At 37.3% G+C, this 27391-nt stretch overlaps 1 protein-coding gene across 8 annotated transcripts in view; it reads left to right on the top strand.

Moving 5' to 3' along the window:
- FCHO2 (FCH and mu domain containing endocytic adaptor 2) overlaps positions 1-19311 on the top strand; it is an 86905-nt gene extending 67594 nt beyond the window's left edge. For 7 of the 8 annotated variants that reach the window (XM_048290542.1, XM_048290543.1, XM_048290539.1 and 4 more), the window contains 8 exons: positions 1573-1702; positions 7001-7112; positions 7726-7881; positions 8806-8938; positions 11711-11910; positions 14124-14188; positions 16644-16808; positions 17037-19311. In XM_048290542.1, coding sequence (XP_048146499.1) covers positions 1573-1702; positions 7001-7112; positions 7726-7881; positions 8806-8938; positions 11711-11910; positions 14124-14188; positions 16644-16808; positions 17037-17059 — 984 coding nt within the window. In that variant the 3' untranslated portion in view covers positions 17060-19311. Of the gene's footprint in view, positions 1-1572; positions 1703-7000; positions 7113-7725; positions 7882-8805; positions 8939-11710; positions 11911-14123; positions 14189-16643; positions 16809-17036 lie in introns of those variants that run through there. The other variant, XM_048290546.1, reaches the window with a different exon arrangement.
- The last annotated feature ends 8080 nt before the right edge of the window (positions 19312-27391 follow it).

Raw genomic sequence — 27391 nt, forward strand, 5'->3', positions numbered from 1 at the left:
AGAAAGGGAGAAGAAGAGATCACCGATCCTGGTTCCAGTGTTGGTTCAGCTGATGGGGTGTTCTGGGGGTATCACCCAGGCTTGGTGGGGGTACCTTTTTATAGACAGGTTTTCCCCACCCTGGAGCTAAGTTTCTCACTTTCTATGCAAATCAGTTATCATGCACAGTTCATTCTTTCAGACCTTTCTGGAACTGAGTCAGAGGGCTTTGGGGCCCTTGGGTGGTCTTGATCCCCCCCTACAGTCCATTCCCACTTCTCTGTCTCATTCCTGCACTTGAGCTGTTCCTGTACTTGTGTTTATCTGCAGGAGCCATAAGAGGATGTTTGTCCTGGAAAAGTGCTGCCTACCACTGCATAGCCCCTTCTCCGGCCACATCTTGTTATTTCTCAGTTTGTTATTACCAACCGTCCTCGGTTATTACCAGCAGACCTCATCTGTTAGTACCAACAGTCCTTTGTTATTAACAACAATCTTTGGTTATTACCAGCAGGCCTTGTCTATTAGTACCAACTGTCCTTGGTTATTACCAACAGTCCTTGATAATTATCAATGGTCCTTGATCATTATCAACAGTCTTTGTGTGTTATTACCAGCAATCCTTGGTTGGCTCTACAGCCATCCAGCTATCAGTGTTTCAGACATACACATTAGCCCCTTATCTTCTGGGATTCTACAGTTATCCTGCCAAAATGATGCTTAGGGGGTTTCTAAACATTTCAGATAGGTTAATTCCAGCGTGATCATTACTTAAATACCTTAACAGTTAAGCATATCCTAAAACCATCCAGAGATTTAGCATGGAAGAGACTTTTAAGTTCTCTAGGCCAACCTGCTCAAAAAAGGACTGACTTCAAAATACTATCAGGTTGCTCAGGCACATGCTGAGTTTTGAAAATCTCGAAAGTGGGAGATTTTACAGTCTGCCAGTCTGGCAACCTGTCTCAGGATTTCACCACAAGGTTGCAAGAAGGAATTTTTCCCAAAGTCCAGCTGAAATTTCTCCTCTGTAGCTCTTGGTCTCTTAAAAGAGCCTGACTCAGACTTCTTTGTGTGCCCCTTTTTACCTAGTAAGAGACTGCTAATAAATCTCTTCTTAGGCTTCTGTTCTCTGGGCTGAAAAAACCCTGGTCCTACAGCCTGTTCCTCTCTCACTCCTGTACGCTAGTCACAACTGTTTTAGTTGCCCTGTGCTGCTCTCACTTCCAATTCATTAGCAGCTCTGCTTTAGCTCTCTAAATCCATGTTTGCCACACATACACAGGGCTGTAGTCTTAGTTTCTGATACTGTGTTATATTATTATTATTGACAGGCTGCTGCATAATCAAATATATTAGACTTGACTACTCTGTCAAAAAAAATTATCATCTATGAAATAATTTAATTTACTCCAATGGACAATGTAGGTTCTCTGTTTTACACTAAAAACTAGGGTAAAACATTAAATAAACTATGTTGAGAAACACTGTGAAATTGATTGGGGCATGAAATAAGAACTTTTCTATTTACAAAGTTTTTTTTCATCTCTTTAAAACCACTTTGTGTTATATTCTTGTAATCTCTTTTTTCAGCCTAGGCCTTTCAGCCCTCCATTGACCTCTAACTCAAGTCCACCTCCAGCAGCTCCTTTGGCACGTGCAGAGAGCATTTCTTCTATATCCTCTTCTGCTTCCCTTAGTGCAGCAAACACACCTACAGTTGGTAAGTTTAATTAACCATTTAATCTTACTTTAGGAATAGGATAACTCAGCACCTGTTACAAGAACCATTTGTTGGAGTTAGTTGTTTCATATGCGAGTCTAGGTACTTGGAGCATCCTTTGCAATATCTGCTTCCAAATGACACTGAGACGCAGGAAAGTGAATTAAATTAGATTAGACCATAGATCCAATTATGGCATTTTCTCTAGGGAAATATTATTCACAATTAACACTCCGTGAATTCTTATTTGGTATGCTTGTATATCCATCAAATACAGCATGTTATCATATATTTGTTCAGAAGATGTTGTTGTATATGTGCAGAAATACTTAGAGATACTGAAAATTTGAATGAATACAAATGTTCACAAAATTGAGTTCTTTAATGTTCTTTTAATTTTGTTTGTTGTTCCATAATTGCAGTTTCCAAAAAATAAATCTAATGCATCTTTTTCTTTAAGTTAGTTAAGAATGTAAGCTAAGTGAATGTTCAGTAAAAGCAAAACAGTTAAACAAGAAAGATAAAGATGAAAAGCAAATTAGTCTTCATATGTTGCCACTAATTTCAGAAGGTTTTTTCTTGTTTTTAAAGGGAGGTCCTTCTGTTTTGATATTTGATTATAACAAGTCAAAAGGAGACATTGGAGTTTTTTTAATTAGATGGGGTATTTTGTTAGTTTGGGGAGGGCAGGGCTTGAGATGTTTTAACTTGTTTATTTAGCAGAGTTGAATTCTTTAATTCCTGAACACTGTTACACCTTTAGTCACAAGTTAAATCAAGTTGTCGAGTTATCATTCAGTTATCTGCAAATGTTATTGATGCCAAGGATTCCTCACTCAGCAGCTCAGAAGAGCACCTCTGCAGCACCTAGTGGGAGTTCGGCAGTGGAGTTGTTTCCACCCTGTGCAAAGCTACTGAGTTTTGCCCAACCTTAGCTCTTACAGTTCAATGTTCACCAGTTTCACAAATGCTGAGAAGCATCACAGAAACACAACTGATATTTTGGTTGCAAGAGTCTATCCAGGCTGACATCCTCAGGTCTCAGCTCTGGTGTCGAGGAACCAAAATTTGGTGGCAAGAGCATCAATATTCCCTGCTCTGGGGATATGTGTCTATGTTGTTGGAAACAGTGGCAGAGTGAAATCGTGAGGTGAGGCAGGAGGTAAGGAGGTGTGTGCTGACACTGAGATTTCATGTGGTTATTATTGCAGCCTAGGAAAAATAAATAAGACCAGTTTCATCTGCACTGACTGTATGAATTAAATAGTCCTGGGAAAATGGGAAGGGCAGTGCACAAAGCTGATATACTTTGGGGGATGAGGTTATAGTCTGCAATACATTCTGTATTCTTTTGACATTTGCACAATCCAGTGTTCCCCTTACCCCATTTGTTCTGAATAATGGAGAATTGACTCTATAATTATCTTTTTCCAAGTGAACTTTAAGGCGTGCATAACTGAATTTTTCTTTTACACTTTAGCCTTAATTTAATTTGCAAAGTATTTTTTAAATATTAATTTTTAACATCTATTTTTGCTTGAAATATTTTGTTTTCTTGCAATGTTTTGTTTCATTTAAATGTAATAGACGATGATATTTTGATTCGAAATCTTCCTACAATTGAAAAGCTTTGTGAGACACCACCAGGTATTGTACTCAAAGCACATTTATGTCTTAACTAATCATCCTAATACGTGATATCTAATAAAATTGTATTTCTTTTGAAACAAGTTTCTCCAGATATTTCTGGTATCTGGCACATACAAGTTTCTTCAAATCTCAACTACATAACAAGTTGTATGTTGCTGAAGTCACCAAAACTTGATATAAGCACTTTTATATAATGTTATCTTCTGTCTATGCACTTCTCTGCTTCATAAAAAGCTGGCACTTGGCCTTGCTTCTTCAGTTTGTCATTATTACTTTCTTTCAAGTGAAGTGAATATACTTTTACTTTGATAATCCTTTTTCTCCTAACACAAGTAGGTAAAAATGTTTCTATATTTACATCGAATTCAAATCTTAGAAGACAGACATAATAAAGGTAGTACGTTTTAAAATAAATTTTATTTTCATGACAGCTGTTTAGCTAATATTAAAATTGTCTGGATCTTTGTTCCTAAACTGAACTAAAACCATTTGATCAGCTTTATTCATCTGCCCTTTTTATGACCAATGATGCAGTCTTTTGTTCTGCAGTTTTGGTCTGCACCTTGAGTGTCAATGCAACCATTTGCATGGTTATGTCACTAGCTCTTGTATCAGCACGGCTCAGGGGCTGGTAGTGGTTGTGAGGCTGAGGCAGATGGCATGGCATTTAAGCCAGTTTTGCCATTCCTGTCAAAGGTGCTAGAACTGGAGCCTTGATCTGGGCTGCAGCCTGAGATGAAGTGAGGACACCTTCATGCATCTCTGTTATGTCCCTTCCATCTGAGACCTCACAGCAGATATAGAAAGTCCTGAAGCTGAATGTTACTGCATTGAATTGTACTTTCAGCAGCAAGGCAACAAAACTATGACTTTCAGCATCAGGATAAGTAGTTATCTTTGGTTCATATGCTAGAATGATGGAATCATGAAGGTTGGGAAAAGACCTCCAAGATCATCAAGTCCAGCCGTTGACCGATCACCACCTTGTCAACTAAACCATAGCACTAAGCAATCCAGTCATTTCTTGAACACCTCCAGGGATGATGACTCCACCACCTCCCTAGGCAGCCTATTCTAAGTGAAGAAATTCTTCCTATTGAGCAACCTGAATCTCCCCTCTCCTCTTTTCCTATTGCTGATTGCCTGAGAGAAGAGACTGTCCCCTACCTTCCTACACCCTCCTATCAGGGAGCTGTAGAGAGTGGTAAGGCCCTCCCTGAGCCTCCTTTTCTCCAGGCTAAATGTCCTGAACTCCTTCAGCTGTTTCTCAAATGACTTAATCTCCAGACCTCTTCCTTGCCTCATTGCCCTTCTCCAGACATGCTCCAGCACCTCAGTCTCTTCCCTGAACTGAGGGGCTCAAAACTGGACACAGCACTCGAGTGTGGCCTCACCAATGCTGAGTACAGGGGGACAATCCCTGCCCTGGTCCTGCTGGCCACACTGTTGCTGGTACAGGCCAGGATGCCACTGGCCTTCTTGGCCACCTGGGCACACCCTGGCTCATGTTCAGCTGCTGGCACCAGCACCCCCAGGTCCTTTTCCTGTGGGCAGCTTTGCAGCCACTCTACCCCAGCCTGTGGCACTGCCTGGGGTTGTTGTGACCCAAGGGCAGGACCCAGCACGGGGCCTTGTTGAATGTATAGTAATTTATTTATTTATTCAGCTTATTGGTTTCTAGGAGAATGCATAGATTTTTGAGTCAAAGGGTGATGAACAGTAGGAGCAGAGCAAACAAGAGAGAAGAGATCTCATTTGTAGTTCCCTAAATAGGTCTCAAAGAAATATCTATACATATGTATTTGCCGTGGTGTTCCCTAAAATAAAGTAAAAATAGTGTTAATATTTCTAATAAATTTCACTCTTCAGTCAAGAAAAAAATATTTGTCTTTTACCAATAGGAATACAATGAATATATGTGCATTACTCTGCATAATTTTTCAAATACTGCTATAAAAATGTACATAAGGCCGTTAAGTAGAAGATTTAAAAATAATTTATACACCTATAATAATATAATCCTATCTCCTCTAAAGATGTTTGTTGTTTTTTAGTTAATTGTCTGAAAAAGACATTAAAACAGCTCAGCAACTGTCGTGCCACAAAGTGTACACATTGAATGTACACTTTGGCTTTAGTGAAGAATAATTCTGGAGTTCAGTATTTCACCAAACAGAATTTCTAGTAATTGATAACTCATTATTTTATTGCACATTTGCCTCTTGAAATAATGATTTCTAGAATCCTGAGACTATTGAGAATCACAGCTTTTGTTGGTAGTTTTCAAGGAGAGAAAAAACTTTGGAATCATGATCTATGTATTGTCTGAAAGAATAAAGAAAAACAACCTACTGTTCATACTGAAAAAAATTAATAAATCAGTGGTTTGTAGCCAGAATCATAATAATTAGTTCATTTAAGAATTTTTGATTTTCAACAATTGCAAATAGATTGTTTGGATCTAAGGAGGCCTAAGTGTTGCACAAATGTTTTCATGGTACTATGAAGCATTCTGAACATTTTACTACCTTATGCGAGAAATTGTAATGGAGAGGGAGGTATGAAGTAGCAGAATTAGACCAGCTTGTGTCTTTTGCTATCACTACTTCATTCACTTATCTCTTAATTTAAGGTCTAATATGAGGTATTAGGTGTTCTGTGAAGAACAAGGCCCCAGCTTCCTTTTTGCTTCTGAAAGAGCTCAGAAAGCACAGCCACTTAAATAGGTTTAATTTGCCGTGAGCAATATTGTACACAAGCATTTTGTCTCTGCTTTACAGTATAAAAGAGAAATTTTTCAATTTGCTTATTAAAAGATGAAGATTGTGCTTCCTTTGTGGTAGATAATACTATGTGATACAGACAATTTCTGCATGTAGAAAAAACTATATTAAGATGCTATATCTACTACGCTGCTGCACTAAGAAAAAAAGAAGGAACTTCCAGTATTGTCTTTTATATCCCATACACATAGAAAATTTGTGAAAAGTGAAATCCCATGACAACGTTTCATCAACTGAATATGCGCGTTTCAGAAGCCTTAGCATGAGGTCTTAGTTGATTTTTATAGCTCATATTGGAATTGTGTTGTGTTGGTGCAAGCAACAATTGAAGACTTCTCCACCGATTTCTGCTTGGGAATTGCTATGTCTGTTGGCTGCAAAAGTTAAAAGAATGTTCAAGAGTTCACTTATGTGGGGTAATATTGATGAATTTACATTTAAGTTCATTTTTACTGTAAGTGAATTATTTGTATTTCTGTGACCATTTTATCATACATTTGTCCATACAAAAAGCATACAGTAGGGATTTTTTTAAAGCATTCTAGTCGATTTGCTTTGGGTCTGTTGACTTCACTCCCAGCAGTAGCCATTTTAGTGCAGTGTTCTTCTGTCTCATGTATTTCCTTGTGTCTGTTTACATGATGTCATACCAATAGGCCTGTGTCCTTAGGCTGCTAAGCAGCGTTTTGCTAGGATTGTACTGTACTATGCACTGTACTAAGTGTATTTCTACACTTTTCAAGTAATACCTCAGATGGTACTGTGACCTTGGTGTAAGCTCATGTGAAAATTACAGATGTAGTCAACCATTCTGAAATCTACTAAGCTTTTTGAAAATTAAATCTATACACTGTATGTATTCTAGGTGTTTCACGTGGTCCCAGCCCCGTCAGCCTTGGAAACCAGGACACCTTGCCTGTTGCAGTAGCCCTTACTGAATCTGTTAACGCCTACTTTAAAGGAGCAGATCCCACAAAGTTAGTTAAATAGTGAATTGTATTAAATGTAATGAGTTACAATAAGAAAAGCCACTGGGTCTATGTTTCATACTGTGGGGGGGAATGAGTATGCATTAGAAGGGGAATTCAAAGGGTTTTTTGCACTGGGTATAAATGACTATGGGTATAACAGTGGCTTATTGCTCTGTAATGGCCTGCATCCTGCCAGAAGTTCAGATATACCTGCTTTACAAAAATGTGTTCAGTGAGAGCACTGAGAATTACAAGGATTTTTGTCATTGTCAGGTAGGTGTTACATGTAATTTTGTGCAGCTGAAAGCACTCATTCCCTGTCACCTCCATTGCTATGCTACTTAGGCCTTGCCTAGGCATAGCTGTGCCATGTTTTCAAAGCCTGAAAAATATCCAAGACTACTGTATGCTTAAGCAGTTAAAGCTTTTTCTTTCTTATTTCATCTTACTTCCAAGTTGAACGTGACAGTACATAGTCACATTACCTTCATTTGAGATTGATTTTCTGGTTTTAATTCAGTTCATCAGATTGTAAAAATACAGTGGCTGCTTTAAAATTAGTATTATAACTAGGCAGTTTATGAGTTGCAATGAAGCTGATCTTTTTATTCTCTTCTAGATGTATTGTGAAGATTACTGGGGATATGACAATATCATTCCCAAGCGGGATTATTAAAGTCTTCACCAGCAACCCATCTCCTGCTGTGCTCTGCTTCAGGGTGAAAAACACAAGCAAACTAGAGCAGATTCTTCCAAATGCACAACTTGTATACAGGTTTTGTATTTTTTTTTTTCAATGTAATTGTAAACTACAAAATTTGTAAATTATGAGTTGTTGTGTATGTAAATCAGAATTCTTTGCATTCTGGTTGATTTAATTACATATAATTTAATTTTCTGAATTAATCTTGTTCATCTTAGTTCTCTCCACTGTCACTATTAAAAATCTCAGCGATTACTGGACTTAAAACTTGTGCTGAGTATAACAGGAGCCATAAAAAATAATGTGTAAATGTGGCTATGTTTTTATATGTATTTTATAAATAATTTCTTTATACAGGAGTAATAGTGGTAAAACTAAATGATGAAACAGTAGGCTTAAATGGAAAACAAGTAGTAGGAGATTCATGTACTCTCATTTGCCATCTACTAGTGCATTTTAAAACTGACTCATTACACTAAGATTCTTTACATTATTATCTCTCAGATGTGTAGCAGCATGCTTGGAAGAATTTGTAAGAAAAAAGGTTGCTGATTAAGTACAGTAATTGTTGAAATTGCACTTGAAGATACTATTAAAAAAAAAAAAAACAGAAAATCTGGAATTTTTTAACAGAAATCCGTTTCAGCTGAGCAGTTTATATTTCATTTATTGAAGATACTATTTGAACACTAAGTTAAATGGTTTTAAATGCTGTATTTTTTAAATTACTAAAATAATGAATCCAACCATGTGCATGTATTCTTTTTTATTTAATTTCATTTTGTTAGTTCATACTTAAAGTAATGAATGATTCACACAAAATTAAGTTTAATCACTGTTGGATATGACAGTTTATAACTGAAAAGTTAGCAGAGCTGTATCTGACAAAGTGAATTATACTGAAAAAGCATATTTTGCAAAAAAAGGTTAAAATGCCTAGTGTTTTTGTATGAGTGGTGTAATATTTCACCCCTAATTAGTGATCTTTCTTTGTAGTGATCAGTCACAAAGTGACTCCAGTACTAAGGATTTTTGGATGAACATGCAAGCTATAACTGTCTACCTCAAGAAATTATCAGAGCAGAATCCATCTGCATCCTATTACAATGTGGATGTTTTAAAGTATCAGGTAAACACTTCTTTCATTTTGGAATTTTTAAGGAATTCCAGCAGATCTGATGTCTACCCAGAAATTAAAATAATTATTCTTTGTCTGCCAGTATGGAGATGAACTGTCATGCCTCATCTAGACCAATTCTGGATATGTCTCTACTTACAATACATAAACTCTGCCCAGGCTTAGCACATTCCTGCTATGCTTCGTGTCATTCCCTAAGATATAGGGCTTGTTTCAGCTTGCTAATGCATCAGCCCAATCCCACAAGCAAGCTTCAAACACTGCTCTTTTTTTTTGTATTTGTCAGCAATGTCAGATTTTCCTTTAAGAGATTTGGTGGGGACTTGCTATAGTTAGTACTTGTACTGTCTTTTGAGTTTGCAATTGTCTAAGTTTTGGATGCTGTAGCTGATGAATTTTAATGCATGGTTATGGCTTGCAGTTGAAAGAGAGTAGGTTTAGATTAGATATTAAGAAAAAATTCTGCAGTCAGAGAGTAATGACTCACTGGCACAGGTTGCCCAGAGAAGTTATGGATGCCCCATCTATCCCTGGCAGTGTTCAAGGCCAGACTAGATAGGACTATGAGCAGCCTGGTCTAGTGAAAGTTGTCTGTGCTCATGATGAGGGTGGGTTGGAACTATACAATCTTTAAGGTCCCTCCCAATGCAAACCATTCTGTGATTCTGTCTGAGAATGTATGACATTCTGATTTCTCACAATGTAATAAAATGGGAGTAGTCAGAATGCATTTACTGAGGGACAGTCATGCTTGACCGAGCTGACAAACTTCTGTGATGATTTCCCCTGTGGATGAGGGCAGAGCAGTAGATATTGTCTGCTCAGACTTCATGAGGCCTTTCAACACCATCTACCACAGAATCCATATAGAGAAGCTGGTGAAGAACGGGCTGAATGAGCAGACACTCAGGTGAACTGACCCCCAGGTGACATATTAATTTTACATTTTAATAGTTTCATTAATGATCTGAATGATGGGACAGAGGCAAGTTTGCTGATGACACCAAATGGGGATGGCCCTCTGGATAAACCAGAGAGTCATTCTGCCCTCCTAAGGGAGCTCAGCAGGCTGCAGAAATGGGCTGAGAGAAACCTCATGAAGTTCAACAAGTGCACTTGGGAGTCACCAGCTGGAAATGAGCTTGGCAGAAAAGGACCTCAGGGTTCTGTGGGTTACCATGTTGAACATGAGCCAAGCAACTTGCTGCTCGTGCTGCAAAGGTGACAGATTGTGTCCTGAGCTGCAAAGTATTGCTAAGTGAAGAGAGGGGATCCTTCCCCTCAACACCACACCTGGAGTGCTGTGTTCAGTTCTGGGTTGTTCATTGCAAGTGAGACTGGATAGAGATCAGCAAAGGACCACAAAGATGATGGTGGGACTGGAGTATCTGTCCCGTGAAGAAAGGCTGAGAGACTTGGGACTCCTAAGCCTGGAGAAGGAAAAGTTCAGGGAAATCTCATCAATACATATAAATACCTCAGAGAGGACATAGAGAGGACAGAGCCAGGCTTTTTTCAGTGGTGCCCAGTGACAGAATCAGAGGCAATGGACACAAGCTTAATCACAGGAGATTCCCTCTGAACAGCCAGAAACACTTTTTTCCTGTGACAGTGGCTGAGCACTGGGCACAGGTTGCCTAGAGGGGTGGTGGAGTCTCCATTTTTGGAAATGTTCAGAATGTTTGGAGCTTAGGCAGCCTGCTAGAGGTGGCTCTGAATGAGCTGGAGGGTTGGACCAGACATCCTCCAGGAGGTCTCTGTCAACTTCAGCCATTCTGTGAATCACCGAGAGGATGTTCTGGCTGTTAATAAAATGTCTTCATGAATACTTAAGGCAGACTCACCTCAAAGGGAGAACAGGGATTTTCTAGGCCTGCATTGAAATGTCTGAACATCTGAGACAACTCTCTACACACAAAAACCCCCTGAAAATTACTTGTCAGTCCAACTGTTCATACCTGTAGTTTCCACATCTGCCTAGTATGGTTTACTGAACCTGCATAAAGGTTCGCTTACTGAACCTGCATAAAGGTTGGCTTACTGAACCTGCAAAAAGCAAGAATTAATGAGAAAGATGGAAGGAAAAAACCATTTGGTTTGCTGAAATGAGTACTGTGTATTCTTCTGTAAAAATGAGGCATTGGCACGTGGAAGCCCAGACATATAAGAAAGGTTTTGGGCTGACAAAGAAAGGCAAGAGTGTGCACCAGGACACAGGAGGTTCCTGAAGTAGATTGAGAATATGGCTGAGATGCATCAGTGCAGTAGAATGAGCTCAGCTACAGAAGCAGCATTCAACCCTCCTGCAGCAGGCAAATAATGCTTTGAAGAGATAAAAACTGTTCTGCTGGCTGCCTGTCCCATAATGACAGGTGGTGTTCTCTGCTGCTGGTTGGTTGGGCAGCTGAACTGGCACAGCACACAACTGATAAGGATGAAGTAATTTCGCTGCAAGCATGCATGTTGCATAAGGCAGAACACAACAAAAAGAAAGCTTACAAAACGTTATAAAAGAGCAGGAAGGAGCCTCATAGGCCAGAGGGAGTTTAAATCTTTTCTTTAAGTATTTTAATTTAAAATTGAAGTAACAGGAATTCCTTTAGGCAGCAGTCTTCTGAATTCTGTAATTAAGGACCCAGGAGTCAATTGTTCTCTTGGTATTTTGTCAGCACTGAGACTTATATTAGTTACCATCATCCCCTAATTCTGCCCAAAAGGTTGATATTTTAATTAAATTGTTTTCAATGGTTTATTCTTTTACAGGTATCCTCAAATGGCATACAGTCAACTCCCTTGAATCTTGCAACTTACTGGAAATGTGATGCTGGCACTACTGATGTGAGAGTGGATTATAAATACAATCCAGAGTCTATGAATGTGCCTAGTATGCTGTCTAATGTCCAGGTTGTGGTACCAGTAGATGGAGGAGTAATAAACATGCAGTCACTTCCACCTGCAAAATGGTAATATCAATACTTTTCAGTATTTTTTCAGATTCATTTCAGTCTATTCTTTAGTGTCGTAACCTGAAAAATTTCACAGGAAGAAGTAGTAAAATGTGTAGTATCAGATGTCTAGACATTTGTGGTTTAAACAGATTACGTGCAGCCAATTCACATAAACTGAGACAGTAAGTACCCATCCCAGCTGTGTAATAATATAAGCCTTTATGAATTTTCCAATGTTAGCTTTATTTTGGCCAATAGATTGAATAGACAGTTTTAATACAGTAATTGGAAATGGTTAAAAAACATTTTCTCTGTGTGTGTATAAATGTATTCATATAAGGGGATTATATAGAAAAAGTAGCAGAAATGCAGTTTTTAAAAAGATTTCCTGATTGTTCTAGCTTAAAAATTAGCTTCTATTGGAAATAATTTTAAAACACACCTCAGTAACTGAGGAGCTCTCCATAGATCAGGTAGCACTGTCTCTCAATTCAAGTGTCATGCAGATTATTAGACTAGCAGCTACCTGCCACCACCTTCTGAGCCTGCATTTACAGTAGCACTTCAAAGTGTGACATAGATATCAAGAAATTATGTTACTGGAAGTTTGTGGAAACAAACAGAGGGTAGTGGGACTAGACAGAGTAGTACAGCCCTGGAGCAAAAGGTGAGCAGAAGTCAGTCACTGTGCTTTGCAGCATATACATACTTGCCCAGCTGTAAATAAATCCTGGACTGTTTATTCCCAAAATGGTCTTTTTAACATGAAGAGGGCAAAGAATAGCACATTGAAGGAAGTTAGAAGTTAGACTTTGTTAACCTTATTTCTTATAGATCAGGTTACCTTACAAAGCAAGGTTTAAAAGAAAAATAAACACGATGCATTTATTGGGTAGATTCTAATGTTTTTGGAGCCAATAGAGTTACAGGTGTTTATTGGACAATGTAGTAATAAAGTATAATTTTAAATGGAAAAAAATCCTTACAGGACTGAATCTTTCTTGACTTGGTATTTCAAGGAAACAATACTTTCAACCAAATTTTAAGTTTATTCTGAACAAGAATGTATTCAGTATCCTATCTGAATGACACAACTACACTGTGGTGAAGCCAATCTCCCTGCCCAGGCTTCTTCCACAAACCCTGTGTAATGAAGCCAGAGTAAAAGCAGGAACACCCATCCAGAACACCTAGTGTTAGCTGGGAAGACTTAGGGATACTTGCATTAGTGAATTCACCCAGACAACTTCCAAAACCCAGAATTTTGAGCCTGGCAAGCTGACCAAAAAAAAAAAATCAGTTATGTCCCAGGCAGGTATAGTATTTGTGATGTACTACCTGTTCGGTCTAGTGGATTGGGTGGTGGGGTTTTGGTCCTTTTTTAGGAAAAAAAGTGGCTTATAGCTTGACTTCCTGTGAGTAAATGCTACCATATGTGCTACTTATGTGAGCATTTCAGTCCTGCTACCTCAATGCCAAGAGTAATTTCAAACCTATCAGCACTTCATGCTGCTCACAGCTTTAAGTTGTTTACTTTCCTTTGATGCAAGTACTAGAAAGTCCTCCAGGAGTTAAAATGCCTTGTCAGCTTAGACACTCTTGGTACCCTTTTTTGCCCCTTTACGGTTTCTGAAGTTAGCTTGAGCAATGTGTCATGCCAATTAGTGTTACTAGAATGGAAATGAACTAAATTCATGCTCTCAGGACTCTCACTTAGGGGAGAACAATCAACATTGCTCCCCAGTCTACCATCATCACGAAGCATCAAGGCATAGCTTCCAGACTGCTTCAAAAGTAACTTATTCTTTAAGACTGCAGAGGGTTTTGAAGTTTGGAGCCATAGGTGGGGACACAGGACAGTGTTAAATGTGTAAAAAATTGTATAAAATGTGTAAGCAAGTGTGTTCTTCTGAGCTTGCTGCTCTGGAGTGATGCAGACACACCCTTCGCTTTTCCTCTTTTCCTCCTGTAGTTTTCCACAGACTTATCTTAAATGTGCAATTATTTTTATAGACTTCCATTTAGAGATGTCTGTACCAGTGTAAATCAAGGGAAATAAAGTTCTAAAACCAGTGCTTATAACTAACCTACTGTAGTTTTCCACAGACTTACCTTAAATGTGCAAATATTTTTATAGACTTCCATTTAGAGATGTCTGTGCCAGTGTAAATCAAGGGAAATAAAGTTCTAAAACCAGTGCTTATAACTAACCTACCATTCTCTTACAGGAATGCAGATCAGATGAAAGCATATTGGAAAATATCTAGCATTTCAGAGAAGTCTGAGAATGGAGGCAAGTTGAACTCTTTTGTTTTGCTTTCTTGTACAAAAAAATTTTAACAGTAAACAGGTGATCATCTTAGCCTCTCTACCCTCTAATTCCTTTTTACACATTTTCTCATGCTGTATCCCATTTGCTAGTTCACCTTCTTCTCAATTAATTGCTTCCTGAGAGATTCCATTATGAGTGAGATGTCAAAATATAAATTAATTATTAGCTATACAAGGGAAAATAATGAAGTACTCTGAAAGCAGTTAGTAGTTCTAAAACAGAGTTTAGATGGGATAGGAAATTATTGCATTCATGCCATTTGGAAGTGAGCAGTTACTCAAATGAAAATGGGTTTAATATCTGTGTCTCTCTACACATGGGTAATTTAAATACATTAGAAGGAGATAAATGGAAGAACTGGGAGTTTAAAAAAAAAATCCAGAAGTCCTGTGCTTAGATAGGTTATTCTTGACCAATATTTTGAATCTTGGTTTTGACCATAATGACTCCAGGAAAAAAATTAATCTATGCACAGCTGCTCAGAGTGGTAATTTATACAATATTGCGTAAGATACTGATAGTTGTCCTCTGCCCCGTGCCTTTCTCTTAGCTCTAATTGATGTCACGACCCTTGCAGTCTCTGCAGGTGCAATATTTTTTGAAGTAGTACAGGAGCCAAAGGGAAGCATCTCATCCTCAAAGCCTCTGTGGAGAAATGAACTGCTAATGTAAAGGAAAGGCCTTTAGTCCTGTTAAGAATTTAGTGAAGGGGATTGTGAAATCACAGATTTGCCTGTAAATATGACTGGTTTCATACAGAAAACACAAGCATGAAAAGAGAAGACAACTTCTATTCCTGCAAAGGCTGCAAAGTGTCTATCATTCAAACAAAATTAGAGAGAATTTTATTGGACAGAGGTGGTTACTCTAGTCTGGTGTACTTTGTCCTTCACTAACCTCACAGTTCTTTGCTATCTGTTTTCCATTACATTGGAATAGCCCTCTCTTTTTTTTCCCTTCTCCAAACACTGTGGCTTCTTTTAAAAGAAAAAATCGCACTGAAACATAAATGCAGCCAGATGAAGAAGAACTGTACACCTACAGAGCAGCACAGAATTGGCTGCTAGTGATCCAGTTTGCATCTTGTGTGTTGACAGCAGACTCGCACATATCCCGCTGCTTCTGCTGTATTCTTTCTCCTTCCACTATCTTTTCCTCCCCTTTTCTTTGAGTATAAACATGTATAGTGCTCTCAGTTCAGGAGGAAGTAATACTGTGCTGATCTTGCACTTACAGAAGCAAAGAGAGAAGTTGCACAAACCCTGTCCATGTCAGGACAAGTGTCTTCAAGTCTTCTTTCCTGGCGGGACAGCATGATAAAATGTTTTGGGGGTTTTTATGGTCCAACATATTATGTGATCTGTCAGTTGGAGAGAGATAAAACACAGAACAAACTTTCAAAACACTTGAATATATGAGTTTCCATCCTTAGAGTAGAAAGAACTGCCACTTTACAGAAATAAGGCAGACCTACTGAAGATCTTAAGCTAAATTTATAAAGAACAAGACACTGTGTGAAACAATTTCTTCTAGTTCCTGCTTTTACCTCAGTAACATTTCAGTTACTAACTTTCCTTGTCATTTAGCAGTTCTTATTGATAGGAATAGCAAGTTGTTTTAAAGTAAATGTATTCCATTTTTAATTATTTAAATCTCATTTTCCCAGCACACTTCCCAAGAACAAGAGAAGACCTGTTATAAAACCAGAAACTGGTAGCAATGTGGGGATTTTTAAAATGCCTTTCATTGCCTACAGAGACATACTTAAAGTAATTTTGAACAATTATTGCTTTATAATAGTATCAAAGTGATGCCACTTCACCACTGTGTCTGAAAAAAATCAACTGAAATTTGTAATAAGTATTTAATCAGACCTTTTCTTTAATAGAAACATAGTAATTGCTTTCCTCTGGGTACATTACTGTAGAACTGCTTTTCTTCCAATGTTTTTGTTCATGTACTTTCATCTAGACAGATCATGACAACTTTTAAGTGTTCTGATGTAGTTTCAAATCTGCTAGTGAAAAGCATATAGTATCTACCTATCTATCCATTGGATACCACCTACCATGAGATAGATGGTGTTAAGTACTTAGAGACCAGCAAGCATAAATTATTATAGGGACCAATCAGATAAGTAGTAAGTGATTGCCAGGCTGTCTGATACGCACATTTTTTATAATTTTGCAGAAATGTATATTGTTTCTCTTTAAATCATTCACTAGTCATTGTCTTTGACAGAGTTTTGGAAAAAACAGACTTGTACTCTTACCTCTTTTGATAGTATAGGTAGGTCAGCCACTAGGAATGAATCTCAAAGCTCACCCTGTTAGTTTCTCTTCTTACTACTAAAAATTTGGAGACATCATTTTGTTCTTGCAAAACAATCAGCTTCTCAATTTTGTTGTTTTTATAGGTTCTGGATCCCTCAGGGCAAAATTTGAGCTTTCAGGAGGACCCAGTAAACCAGCAACACTTGCAGTGCAATTCATCAGTGAAGGAAGCACGCTTTCAGGAGTAGATGTGGAACTTGTAGGCACTGGCTATCGGCTTTCCCTTCTTAAGAAGAGATTTGCCACTGGTAAGACACTGACATGCTTATATATCCAAATTAATATTATATATTTGCTAGTGTTAAATTCTAAAATATGAAACTGTTAAATGAGTGATGTATAAATAGTTACTCTTTATTGAAACATTTCTGACAAGTCAGTTTGCTTTTCCATAGTTATTCAAACTGCTCCAAGGAAAATATTGACAAAATCTGGTTTATCTACTGACTGCAAAAAAACTTACCTTTGTTTTTCAGGACGGTATATGGCAGACTGTTGATGTACCTGTGAAAGTCGTCAGATCAGGAGTGCAAGAAACCCACTCTGCCCTCTCTAATTTTCAAACACTATTTTAACATGCATTAATTTTTCCAAAATGTTGACCTACTTTGAGGCTAAACTACAGAAAGTAAATGCACTTTTAAGAGTCATTTTGAAAACTTTTTATTACTTTACAATAGCACTGAAGTTAACTTCAACACTGTCTGTAAATGATCAACTGCAATACTTGGGGAAAATTTGTTGAAAAATTAGTAACTTTATATAGATGAAGTCAAAATAGTAATCTGCAGTTGTAATGAAAGTATGAAATTTTATGTTGTACTGTAAACATTAAGCCTAAAATGTAGGGGAGTTAGTAAGAAATATTTGAGCTTTTCATAAGTAATACTCATTTTTCAGATTCTTTAATTGCCAGCTTTTAATTGACAGTTTATAAAGATAGCAGAGGCTAAGTCTTGTGTAGTTCTTCTATCCACTCATGCCACAAGACCAGCTGAGTGAGAGATGTGTAAAAGTAACTTGATGCCCATGTATCATTGTTTTATATAGGTTTTTTTTTTTAACTAAGTGCAATGTGTTACAAATTGCAAAACACAGCAGAGATTTACATCTGCAATTAGTCAATTTTTTGGGCCTTGTTATTGAGTTAGTGGAGTAGATTTAATTTATTTTTGTATTAATTGCATAACATTTGTGCCTTTCAAAAAAAAAGCCTGTGCCTATCCAATTTGATACTCATGTGCCTCACTTCCTTTTTCAAAGTTTGGCTCTTCATCAAGGAAGCGTGGTATTTGTATTATACACACAACTGTTTAAAAATTATTTTCACTGCAATTTATTTAGAAGACAGGTTTGCAAAAACTCTAGTTAAGAAATTTAAAATACTGAATTACTTCCTCGTGGAATAATTGCAATAAAATGTGGTTTTATTAAAGGGAGATGCATCATGCAGGACTCAGATACTTTTTCATTAAGTAACTTTAATGTCACCAAAGAGGAGAATCTGAAAAATCAGTGAAGATAGGAAAAACAAACTTCTAAAAGCAAACAGCATTACTCTTTGCTTTGGCAATAAGTCTTCAGACTTCGAGTGCTTTTGGGGATGTGTGATGTGAATGTACATATAGTACTTCAGGAGGCATTTTAAAAGGATATTTTATGGCTGCAGGATGACAAATCCTGCCATGTGTTCGGTTTTTTTTTGTAACTACCAATTTTAATATTTGTATTGTTATCTAATCTGCTTGCTACAGCCTAAGCATGGGGATGTGACACATAAGTAATAATTTTTTAAAGCAAGTCACTAATTTAGAAAATCTTCTATGTATTTGTATTACCAAGTTGGCTTTTTTTAAATGTTGAAATCATAAGCATTAAGGCAAAATAATACAATAACCTGCATATGAAAATTCTAAATGAACATACTAGTGTCTATTTCAAATTCTCTATTAAAACAGTAAAACGTGCTTGAGTTAATTCATGCAAAGCCAGTAATGAATTGGACTGCTGAAGCTTTACAAGAAATTATGCCTTTGCAGAGGCTGCATAAATTGTAGTGTACACTAGACATTTTTGCAGGTGAGAGTTTCATTGTTAGTACTAAGAACATACTGTACTGTAGATTTGATTGGTAGAGTACATTTGGCTCCTAATTTGCTAATCTTATTGATGATAAATTTATAACTGATAAAATGGTACAGTCTTTTTATTGGAATTTTAATTGTAACGTGCTTTACAATCAAACTGATTAACACAACAATACTTTATAAATGAAAAACAAAACCTATTATTGCTATTTTAATCAAGTATTATATTAATTTCTAAGTTAAATGAAGTAGTTAATGTTTCAGCACTTTTAAACTAGCCTTCATTCAGGTGTTTTTCATACATTTGCATTGGGTGCAGGTTACAATTTTGAAGCCATACAAGTTTATATAGAAATTTTGTAAAGAAACTCAAAAACAATGTAAAAAGTACGTGTAGCTATCTGATATTGAAAAAAATAAAAAGTATGTAGCAAGCTGGTTCTTGCTTGTGTATACAGCAATATCCCTTGTAGCTGCCTCCTAAGAAAACTAATTTGTAAACACAACTCTAAAGGATCTGAATTTTTATGATTTGTTACTACATTAGACTGTAAATTAGAGCATACAAGTTTATCTTACAAAAATTGTAAATACTTCTGAATTTTCATAAAATGTAAATTTAAAAAATGTGCACCCATAATAAACATGTAATATATAAATTAAATACTGACTGATATTACCTGAACTTTTGCAGTTAGTTCCACAGATCTTCTAAGCAATAAGGTAATAGAGCAAAACCACGCCTGTATTAAATGTTTTTAAAGTGTCGATTGATTTTAAAGTGATAAAGGGTAGAGATCATTATGAACTCTTTTGTATTTTTAAAAACAGAGGTAGATGGAAAGATGACTTCTCCAAAACGTTTCATCTTTACTAAACTGGAATGTCTGAGACGTCTATACTGGCCTATGCCTTTACTAAATTGATATGCTTCACTAATAAATTAGATTAGGTAAAACTGTGGATATGTTTATGAGAAAAATCCTAACTTGTGGACATGAGCTGCTGTCTGTAAGTAGTGCTATCAAATGCTGTAAATTCCCTGTCTTCCTTGATAAGAAAGGTATCATGTTGTCGCCTATATCTTCTTGTGTGTGCAGGAGAAGAATTAGTGACAGGATTAAAGTAATTCTTTCTGATTTCTAATGTTCCACCAGTCACAAAGAGTAGAAAATTTAGTACTTCTTCAGCGTTCTGTGTGGTATAGTCCTTCTAAGCTTTGAGCACAGAACAGAAGTTGAAACTGAACAAATGTTTTTGAATCTGTTTGTTTCCTACTAATCCCAAGGCCTTTAGAAGCTTAGTAAGTAATGACTTATTAAATTCACTTTCTCAGCTGGTTGGATATCACTGCTATAGAGGTACCATTCTTGTCATGCAGGAAAGCAATAGTCCAAGGGCTTGATTCTTATCTTCTGCTGGCAGGCAGGAATGATGAATGCAAGTGCTCAGTGGTCAGACTGAATGGTCCATCTAACACAGCAGTCTCTCTTCAACACTGGTGAAAGAGCACACTAGGGCCTTGGAGAGCTCATGTGTCATTTGCTTTCTGCTCCTCCAGAGCACCTCAGTTATTGGATAGGGATGTAAAAAGGTGTTGCTCAGTTCTTCTAGTATTCATTGAATTTAAAGTTAACAGATCTGACAGAGGCTGCTCTGGCATGTCTGTTGACACTTGACTTGCACCCAGGTACTGTTCACAACTACTGCAAACTGGATCACTACTGTCAAAGCAGGTTTGTGATTATCTAAGTACATGATCAGGTAGTTTTTCAGGGAAACCTATCTCTACCACTGCCAAATAACATTTATGTAGGGTATTTGAAGGAGCTAAGGTATTTGATTATGAACTGGAACAGTATGCGAGTTATAACTGGTGAGTTTTGCTATCTAACTAAAATGAAAGGTCTTGCATCATGCCAAAAAGAATTACATTTCAAGTCTTGTATGTTTGCAAAGCTTAAGATACACAAATGTTAAGATGGCTATCTTTTGTTTTGCAATTGCTAGATAATTGGCTTCCATTTCAGTTGTTATGAAAGGGAAATTATACTTAAGAACATGCAAGACAGAAAGTCAGGAATTCCTCCAAGCATAGAATAAGCTAAAAACAGTTCAAAGTACTAAAGCAGCAGATAACATATCTACTGTTGAGGTGCTCTTGATTGGACTGATTACCAAGTCTCTCAACTGAAAACTTAATGTTTATCTTTAACTCTACATACTATTACACCAGTAAGTATTCCTCCTCAGCTCACTTTGACCTCCATGTTTACTGGCATGTTGATTTTTGGGTTCTCCCCAAGTTCATTCAATAACCAGTATAAGGCATACAGTCTTAAAAGAATAAAATAATCTTAAAATACAAGAGGCCTCTTCTGGATTCTGTTCAATTACTTATTGAACATTTAATACTCTAATTCTGCATTTTCTGTAACTGCTTTTTTCACTTCCTTTGTAATCCATTCTTCTTGATTTTAAATCTGGGATGGCTATTTTAATGATTGTAACCTAAAATATTATTTTTGTTTGCCATTGTCCCAGCTAAATTTATTTTAAAAAGTCTTGTTCTGTAACTTAGTTATTATTATTACTCAGCAGGATTTTTTTAAAGGTTAATAATCATAAGCTACAAATCATGCCAATTTCATACTCTGATTATTCAGCTTTTCCTCTTATTGTGTCCCAATCTGCCTTCTTGAAGTCCTCATTTCTTAAGTCATGTTTTCTGCTCCCAAAAGTTAGCAGTAGTAATGTGTTCAGCGATGACTCCAATCTTTCTCCATCCTGGTTAAGGAAGCAGCCCATTTTTACAACAATTGCTGATTCTCCCCTCCAGATGTTCCCTCCTGCTTTGCTGTTTGATAAGATCCTTATATAATATCCACAGCCTTCCCTTCTGCTTCCCACTCTTGTCATTGGTAGGTTATACAAATAGTCATCACTAATAAAGAAATGTTAAGGCTGCCCCAGTGTTAGTACTGATGACATTGCATCCAGGTAGGATGCACCACTGCAACTTGGGAAGGAAAAAACCCAAAACCCAACAGCCTAAGCTCAAAAACTGTTATTTATCTCCCACCTGTGTTGAACTCTCTTTTTCTGGCACCTTACAGGACCGTGGATTTAGACAGGGAACAGACAGAATTTTCAGCCCGTAAGCACCTGACCTCATTCTTCAATGCAAGTTTCTCTTTCACAGGTGAAAATCCCTTGGCCTGTGTGCATAAGTCCCTTCTCACTTCTGAGCAGTTCCTAGATTGACAGCACACGCTAAGTGCTTGAGTGTGTGAGCACAGGAGGAGTGTTGTAGTCTATGATTTGCCATCTCTGCAGCTGACATCCCTTTGAAGTCTCACCAGTCTTTTCCCATGGGTAGGCCAAGTGCTGCCACACCTTTTCCCCTGCTGAAATCACAGTTCTATACTCTGAGTCACTTGATTAGAAACACTAGACTGGATGTCTGCTTCTAGTGAGATTACAGAATAAATTTAGTTTTCTTTCAGGATTAAAATGAAGATTTCTCAATTTAAAAACTGCATCTTGTACATCTAGCACAAGAAACTCAGCCCTCAGATGACTGCTGTTAGTCTGGCATAATTTCTCTAGATAGTATAGAGGTAGTATAGAGCAAATACTACTCTCACAGGAAAGAGAATAAGGAAATAACAGGGAAAAATGAATGTGGGCACCAGTGTTCCCTTTGGATTAAGGGGAAGAATACGTATTTGCCACAACTTTCCCATAGAGGAGCTGAAAATGTAAAAAAATTCAGGATGATGGGCCATTAGAGCTACTTCTTTGGCATTTTGCAAGATACTTGAGACGACCATCAAACTTCTCAAAACGGAAGTTGTATCCTTAATACGATGGGAGAACATGGAGGATATCTTCTCTGTCCACCTAGCTATGAGCTAGAACTTGTCACTACTGCACTCACTAAGTACCAGCCTTTGCTTACAGGAAACAATAAGTTTCCCAGCAGGAGAAATATGGAACCTGTAGCCCCATTTTCCTCAGCTATGACCTTTCCAGATTGCTCAAGGTGGCAGTGCTTTTGTCAGCTGCTCCCCAAGAGATGCCACAAAAACATACATTAGAATTCAGAGGTTTTTGGCAAGTAGCATCCTCTAGTCATTCCTCCAAGTGATTGTCCAGCTTAAAACAGTCGTACAGTAACATGGTTTTGGTAAAGTACAGTGAAACCATAATTTGTGTTTCAGGAAGCAGTTCATCCCATCTGTGGGCAGCAACAGTGCAGTCTGGCTTTTCATGCTACCCACAGTTAGGAAAAACAGCTGTTGTCACAAGTTGTAAAAGAAGCTTTCAAAAAAATGTTACACTGTTCTTGAAGTGGTGACTGTTACCTCAGCATCAGTTTATAAGCAAAAAATTACCCTTTAAGAGTCCTCCTGGGCCCAGGAACATAGACTCAGCTATACCTTCTATCTAGGTATCAGTAAAGGTGTTTGTACCAACACACAACAGGAGCAGTAGTATCCAGAAGACATGTTCCCTATTTCAACTACTGACAACAGTCTACAAGCCATTATTTTAGTGTGTGGAGCAAAAAGACCTTGCTTGTATGAGAAGCAGCACCAGTGTACTGCTATGTCCTCTTCACAGAAGCTGTAAAGTAGTAACAGCATACGATGCCATACACAGGAGAGTCTCAACAGAAGACAGATTTCTGCATCAACCCTGTAAAAGCTAAGTGATTTGCAACCTCCTCTTACTCCATTCAGTAATCTTTTCAGTTGTTTTTAATGGAATTATAAAAACAGTAGAATATTTCAGTTAAGACCTTGGTTGGTGTTTGTAGGGAGCAATATCGTACTCATCTGTTCAGTCAAAGATTGGTTATACAATTGTTTTAAACTTCTTGTTAAGTCTCTTTTGGACACTTGCCTTTAGTTAAAGGATCTTCTATTCTTTTCGACATTTAAAAGTGTTCCATACTTGCTCTGTATCTCCATTGAAGTTTAGGAAGCCCTTCTTTGCCTCTCTCCCATCAAGGTAGGTGTTTTAATGGTTATTGCTGCCACTGTCTATATTTAAAGACACATGAATTGTATGTTTACAACAGATACACGATCCACTCTAACCAGACGTTTGCAAGTAGTGATTCAAATGAATATTAGACCACATCAGGTATGTCTTTCATTGTTCTCTGTAGATGTTAGTGGCTCTACAGAGAATACTGTAGGCATATGCTCCACTGTCATCTCTATAACTCAACTATGGTGGTAGTAGTAATCGGGTCAAAGTGAGGAACATGTTAAAAATAGTGTGGGATTATTTCTATGGGAAGAAACTGATGTCAGCCTCACAAAATAATGCACACTGCATGAGACCTCCTTGCTGTAGTCAATATTTACTTTTAAATCAGAAAAACACAGCTGCTGGTAAGGATCATATTGGAATTACTTACAGTCTGCTTATACCTTGATTTACAGAGATACTGTTAGCTTTCAAGTGGTCTTCTGTCAGCCATGTCTAATCTTGGAGACCCCCTTTGGAACACTTGCCTGAGTTAAGGAATTCAGTGCTCTTGTACAGCAGCTGTTTTCTTCTAGGAAGGTCCTAGACTTCTGCAGAAGCTGCCACACTTGCTGGCTGTGAGCACATTATGGGCAATTCACTTGTAGTGCCAAAAATTAGCTCAAAAGTGGGGTTGGGAGCACAGCAGTTGTGGAAATAAACATAAATAAAATGCTCTCTGATGCAGTTGACAAACAAAGAATCATAAATGACACTTAAGTTGCTTATGTGGACTGCACAAGCAAACATTAGTGACAATCAAGTCACCACTACTTGATTACATTTGTTGTTAGTAATCAGGTTCAAGTAGTATGGCCAGGTTCTACTAAAAATGGTCAACTTTTAGATTTTTGGATATGCTCATAATGCAATAATTCCTTGATTGAGATGCCTAGAGTAATTGAACACAACTCAACTGGTTTCGGCTACAGCTTCATGATGAGTCAGTTTGCTCAATAGTTCAATATTGTCAAAAGGCATGGGCCAAGCTGTCCATCTTCACTCAACACGAGCTCTGTACCAGCCCTGTACCAGCTTGTGATTCAGCTTACCAACCAAATGTAAGTCAAACCCAGGAAACAAACAAAGTTCTGTTCTAAGTTAAGCCAACTGAACCAACTTGCAGGAGGATCTGGCAAACAGGGATTCCCAGCCTAGGGGTGGAGATGTGATAGAGAATGAGATCTCCCACTTTAGACAAAAACACATCACCAGCCCAGGCCACCTGTTCACTAAATCACAGAGAGGGGAACTAAAAACAGTTGTCTCCAATGACATCAGGGAAGGCTTCTCTTAATAGTGGCTTTAAATCTTGAAATTATAAACTATACAAGATTTATAAGAAAAGCAAATTAAACACAGGGGGTAGGAAAGTCCACAGAGATAGTTTGACTAAGGGTGATAAATAGGTGTTTGCTCCAAAAAACAACAAAAATGTTTAACTTCCACTGTGTTATGGGATCCATACTAGATGGAAATGCCAGAATCAGTAAAAACAAAGAGTGAGAAAGAAAAGTATTCAGTAAATATTTTGCCACATTTCATAAAGGCTATCTAGATCATGTAGTCACATGGTGAAATACTTTGTGATCCAAGAGTATCTGAAGAGAGATATTAATACATCATCTACTAAAGCTAAATATTTTTAAACCACCATATCAGATAAAAAACATCCAAGAATTTAGGAAGTTGAATAAGTCATACTATGGATGATTAATTTTTATTTCAGTGATTCTCAAATACTGGAAAAGATTAGAAGATTAAAAGAAAGATAACACCATTACAGAAAAAGGGGGGAAAAAAGAAAGAAAAAAAAGAAAAAGTGTCAATCCAAATAACTGTAATATAGAACTTGGTGAGAAAATTTAAAAAATACATAAGATAATTAGTGTCAATCATGGATGCACCAAATGGAGGTCTAAACTAATTTAGGATTAGTTTGAAAATCTGGATCATAAGAATAATAGGGTCAAAGGAAAAAAGGATTTATATAAGATGTCTGATTTAGAAGTACGCAACATTTGGTTTATAACTAGAGCAATGCAAGAACATAGTAGATTAAAAAATTAGTCTTAAGATGTAACTGAAGAGGGAATCAACTTTAAACACCATTCTGTTGGGCTCCTGCAGGCTTTATAATATCTAATATTTTTCCAATTACTGATGTTAAAAAACCTGAAGCTTTGCAGATGACAAAAGGTTGTAGTAGAAAAAAATAAGCGAGGTCTCAAGTGCAGTTTTTAACCACTTAATCATCATCCAAAATGGCAGGAAGATGCTATAGTATCAAATAAGTAAGAACAAAATAACATCACTTTGAGATAACTAAGGACTTTCCTGAACTATTCTAAAAAAGCCAGTGCTAGATCTTCTGAGAAGTCTGCAGATCTTCAAGGGATCACAGAAGATCTGAGGCTAGATGGAACTCTGAACAACATCTAGCCACTTCCCCTGCTCAAAGTAGGGACAAACTTCCTGCAACCTCCACCCATGTTTTCCTGCATCCATGTCAGATCATATGAGACCCTTAAAGACAATTAAGATGTCTGATATGATTCAGGCACATATTATGGACCAAGTCAAACGTTCTTATCCCTTAAATAAGAGCTCTAACACAAAGCTGAATTCACTATATGTATATAGCATACACTATAGTAGAGTCGCATACTGTGCAGAGAAGACACAAACCTTGGTGGAGCAGTGTCCTAGGCACCTTCTTCTTATGTTTCTGAAATCTTTCCTCAGATAATCCAAGATGTATCAGTGATTCCCTGTTTGGAGTATAATATAAGAAGGGAAATGGACCATTTGTCAGAAAAAATATATTATCAATATTCAGAAATTCTTCATGGCACATAGACCAATCATCTCCCTTTCTCTCTGCCTCAAGGCTTTCAGAATACGTAAGAGAAACCTGAATTTGAGAGAATTCAGCAACCTGTGGTGCCACACAGACATTTAATATCTTTTAACATTGGGAAGCAAGTAGCTTAGGTGTGTGGCAGTAGCATGCAGTAGGTACTGTTAGTTAAAGAAAGGCCTTTGGCTCCAGTGGCTGGATACATCCATGCACAGACATGCACCTGCAACACTCAGAAGAAACAATAACCTGCCTTACTTCTGTGGTGATGAATTACTCAATATAAGAAAACAAACTTTGAGATTGCATGGAAATTAATTACCAGCATCTATAACAGCAAAATAAATAGACAAAGTAAGCAAAATATCATCAAAAAATCAGCTTAGACAAGGGCCCCCCTACAAAAAAAAAATCCAAAAGCAATCCAACCAAAAAAACTTACACTGCATTTATAATCATGCGTGAAAGTACTGGTCATGAATAAGATAAAAATCCTTGTTTCTTTTCTTAATTTTTAAACAAGATGCACTAACATGTGAAATGCAGAGGTAGAGACATTAATCTTAATATTATTCATTTACATTCCTTTAAAATCAATATGGAGGGTATTGAAAAACAAGCTATGGGACTTGCAGAACAAGTGGAATAGAACAGCTGATTTGAGTCTATTTTATACTGTCAAAGCCTAAGGACTTACTTCATCTCAGCTGATATGAACCTAGGTAGAAAAACAGTATTCCATGGCAACAGCACTGTATAGGAAAAGTTGTCAGAAGCTTTCCCCATGTCCAGTAGAGCCAATGCCAGCCAGCTCCAAGATGGACTTGCTGCTGGACAAGGCCAA

Source organism: Corvus hawaiiensis, chromosome Z (genome assembly GCF_020740725.1).
Source record: "Corvus hawaiiensis isolate bCorHaw1 chromosome Z, bCorHaw1.pri.cur, whole genome shotgun sequence".
Taxonomy (NCBI): domain Eukaryota; kingdom Metazoa; phylum Chordata; class Aves; order Passeriformes; family Corvidae; genus Corvus; species Corvus hawaiiensis.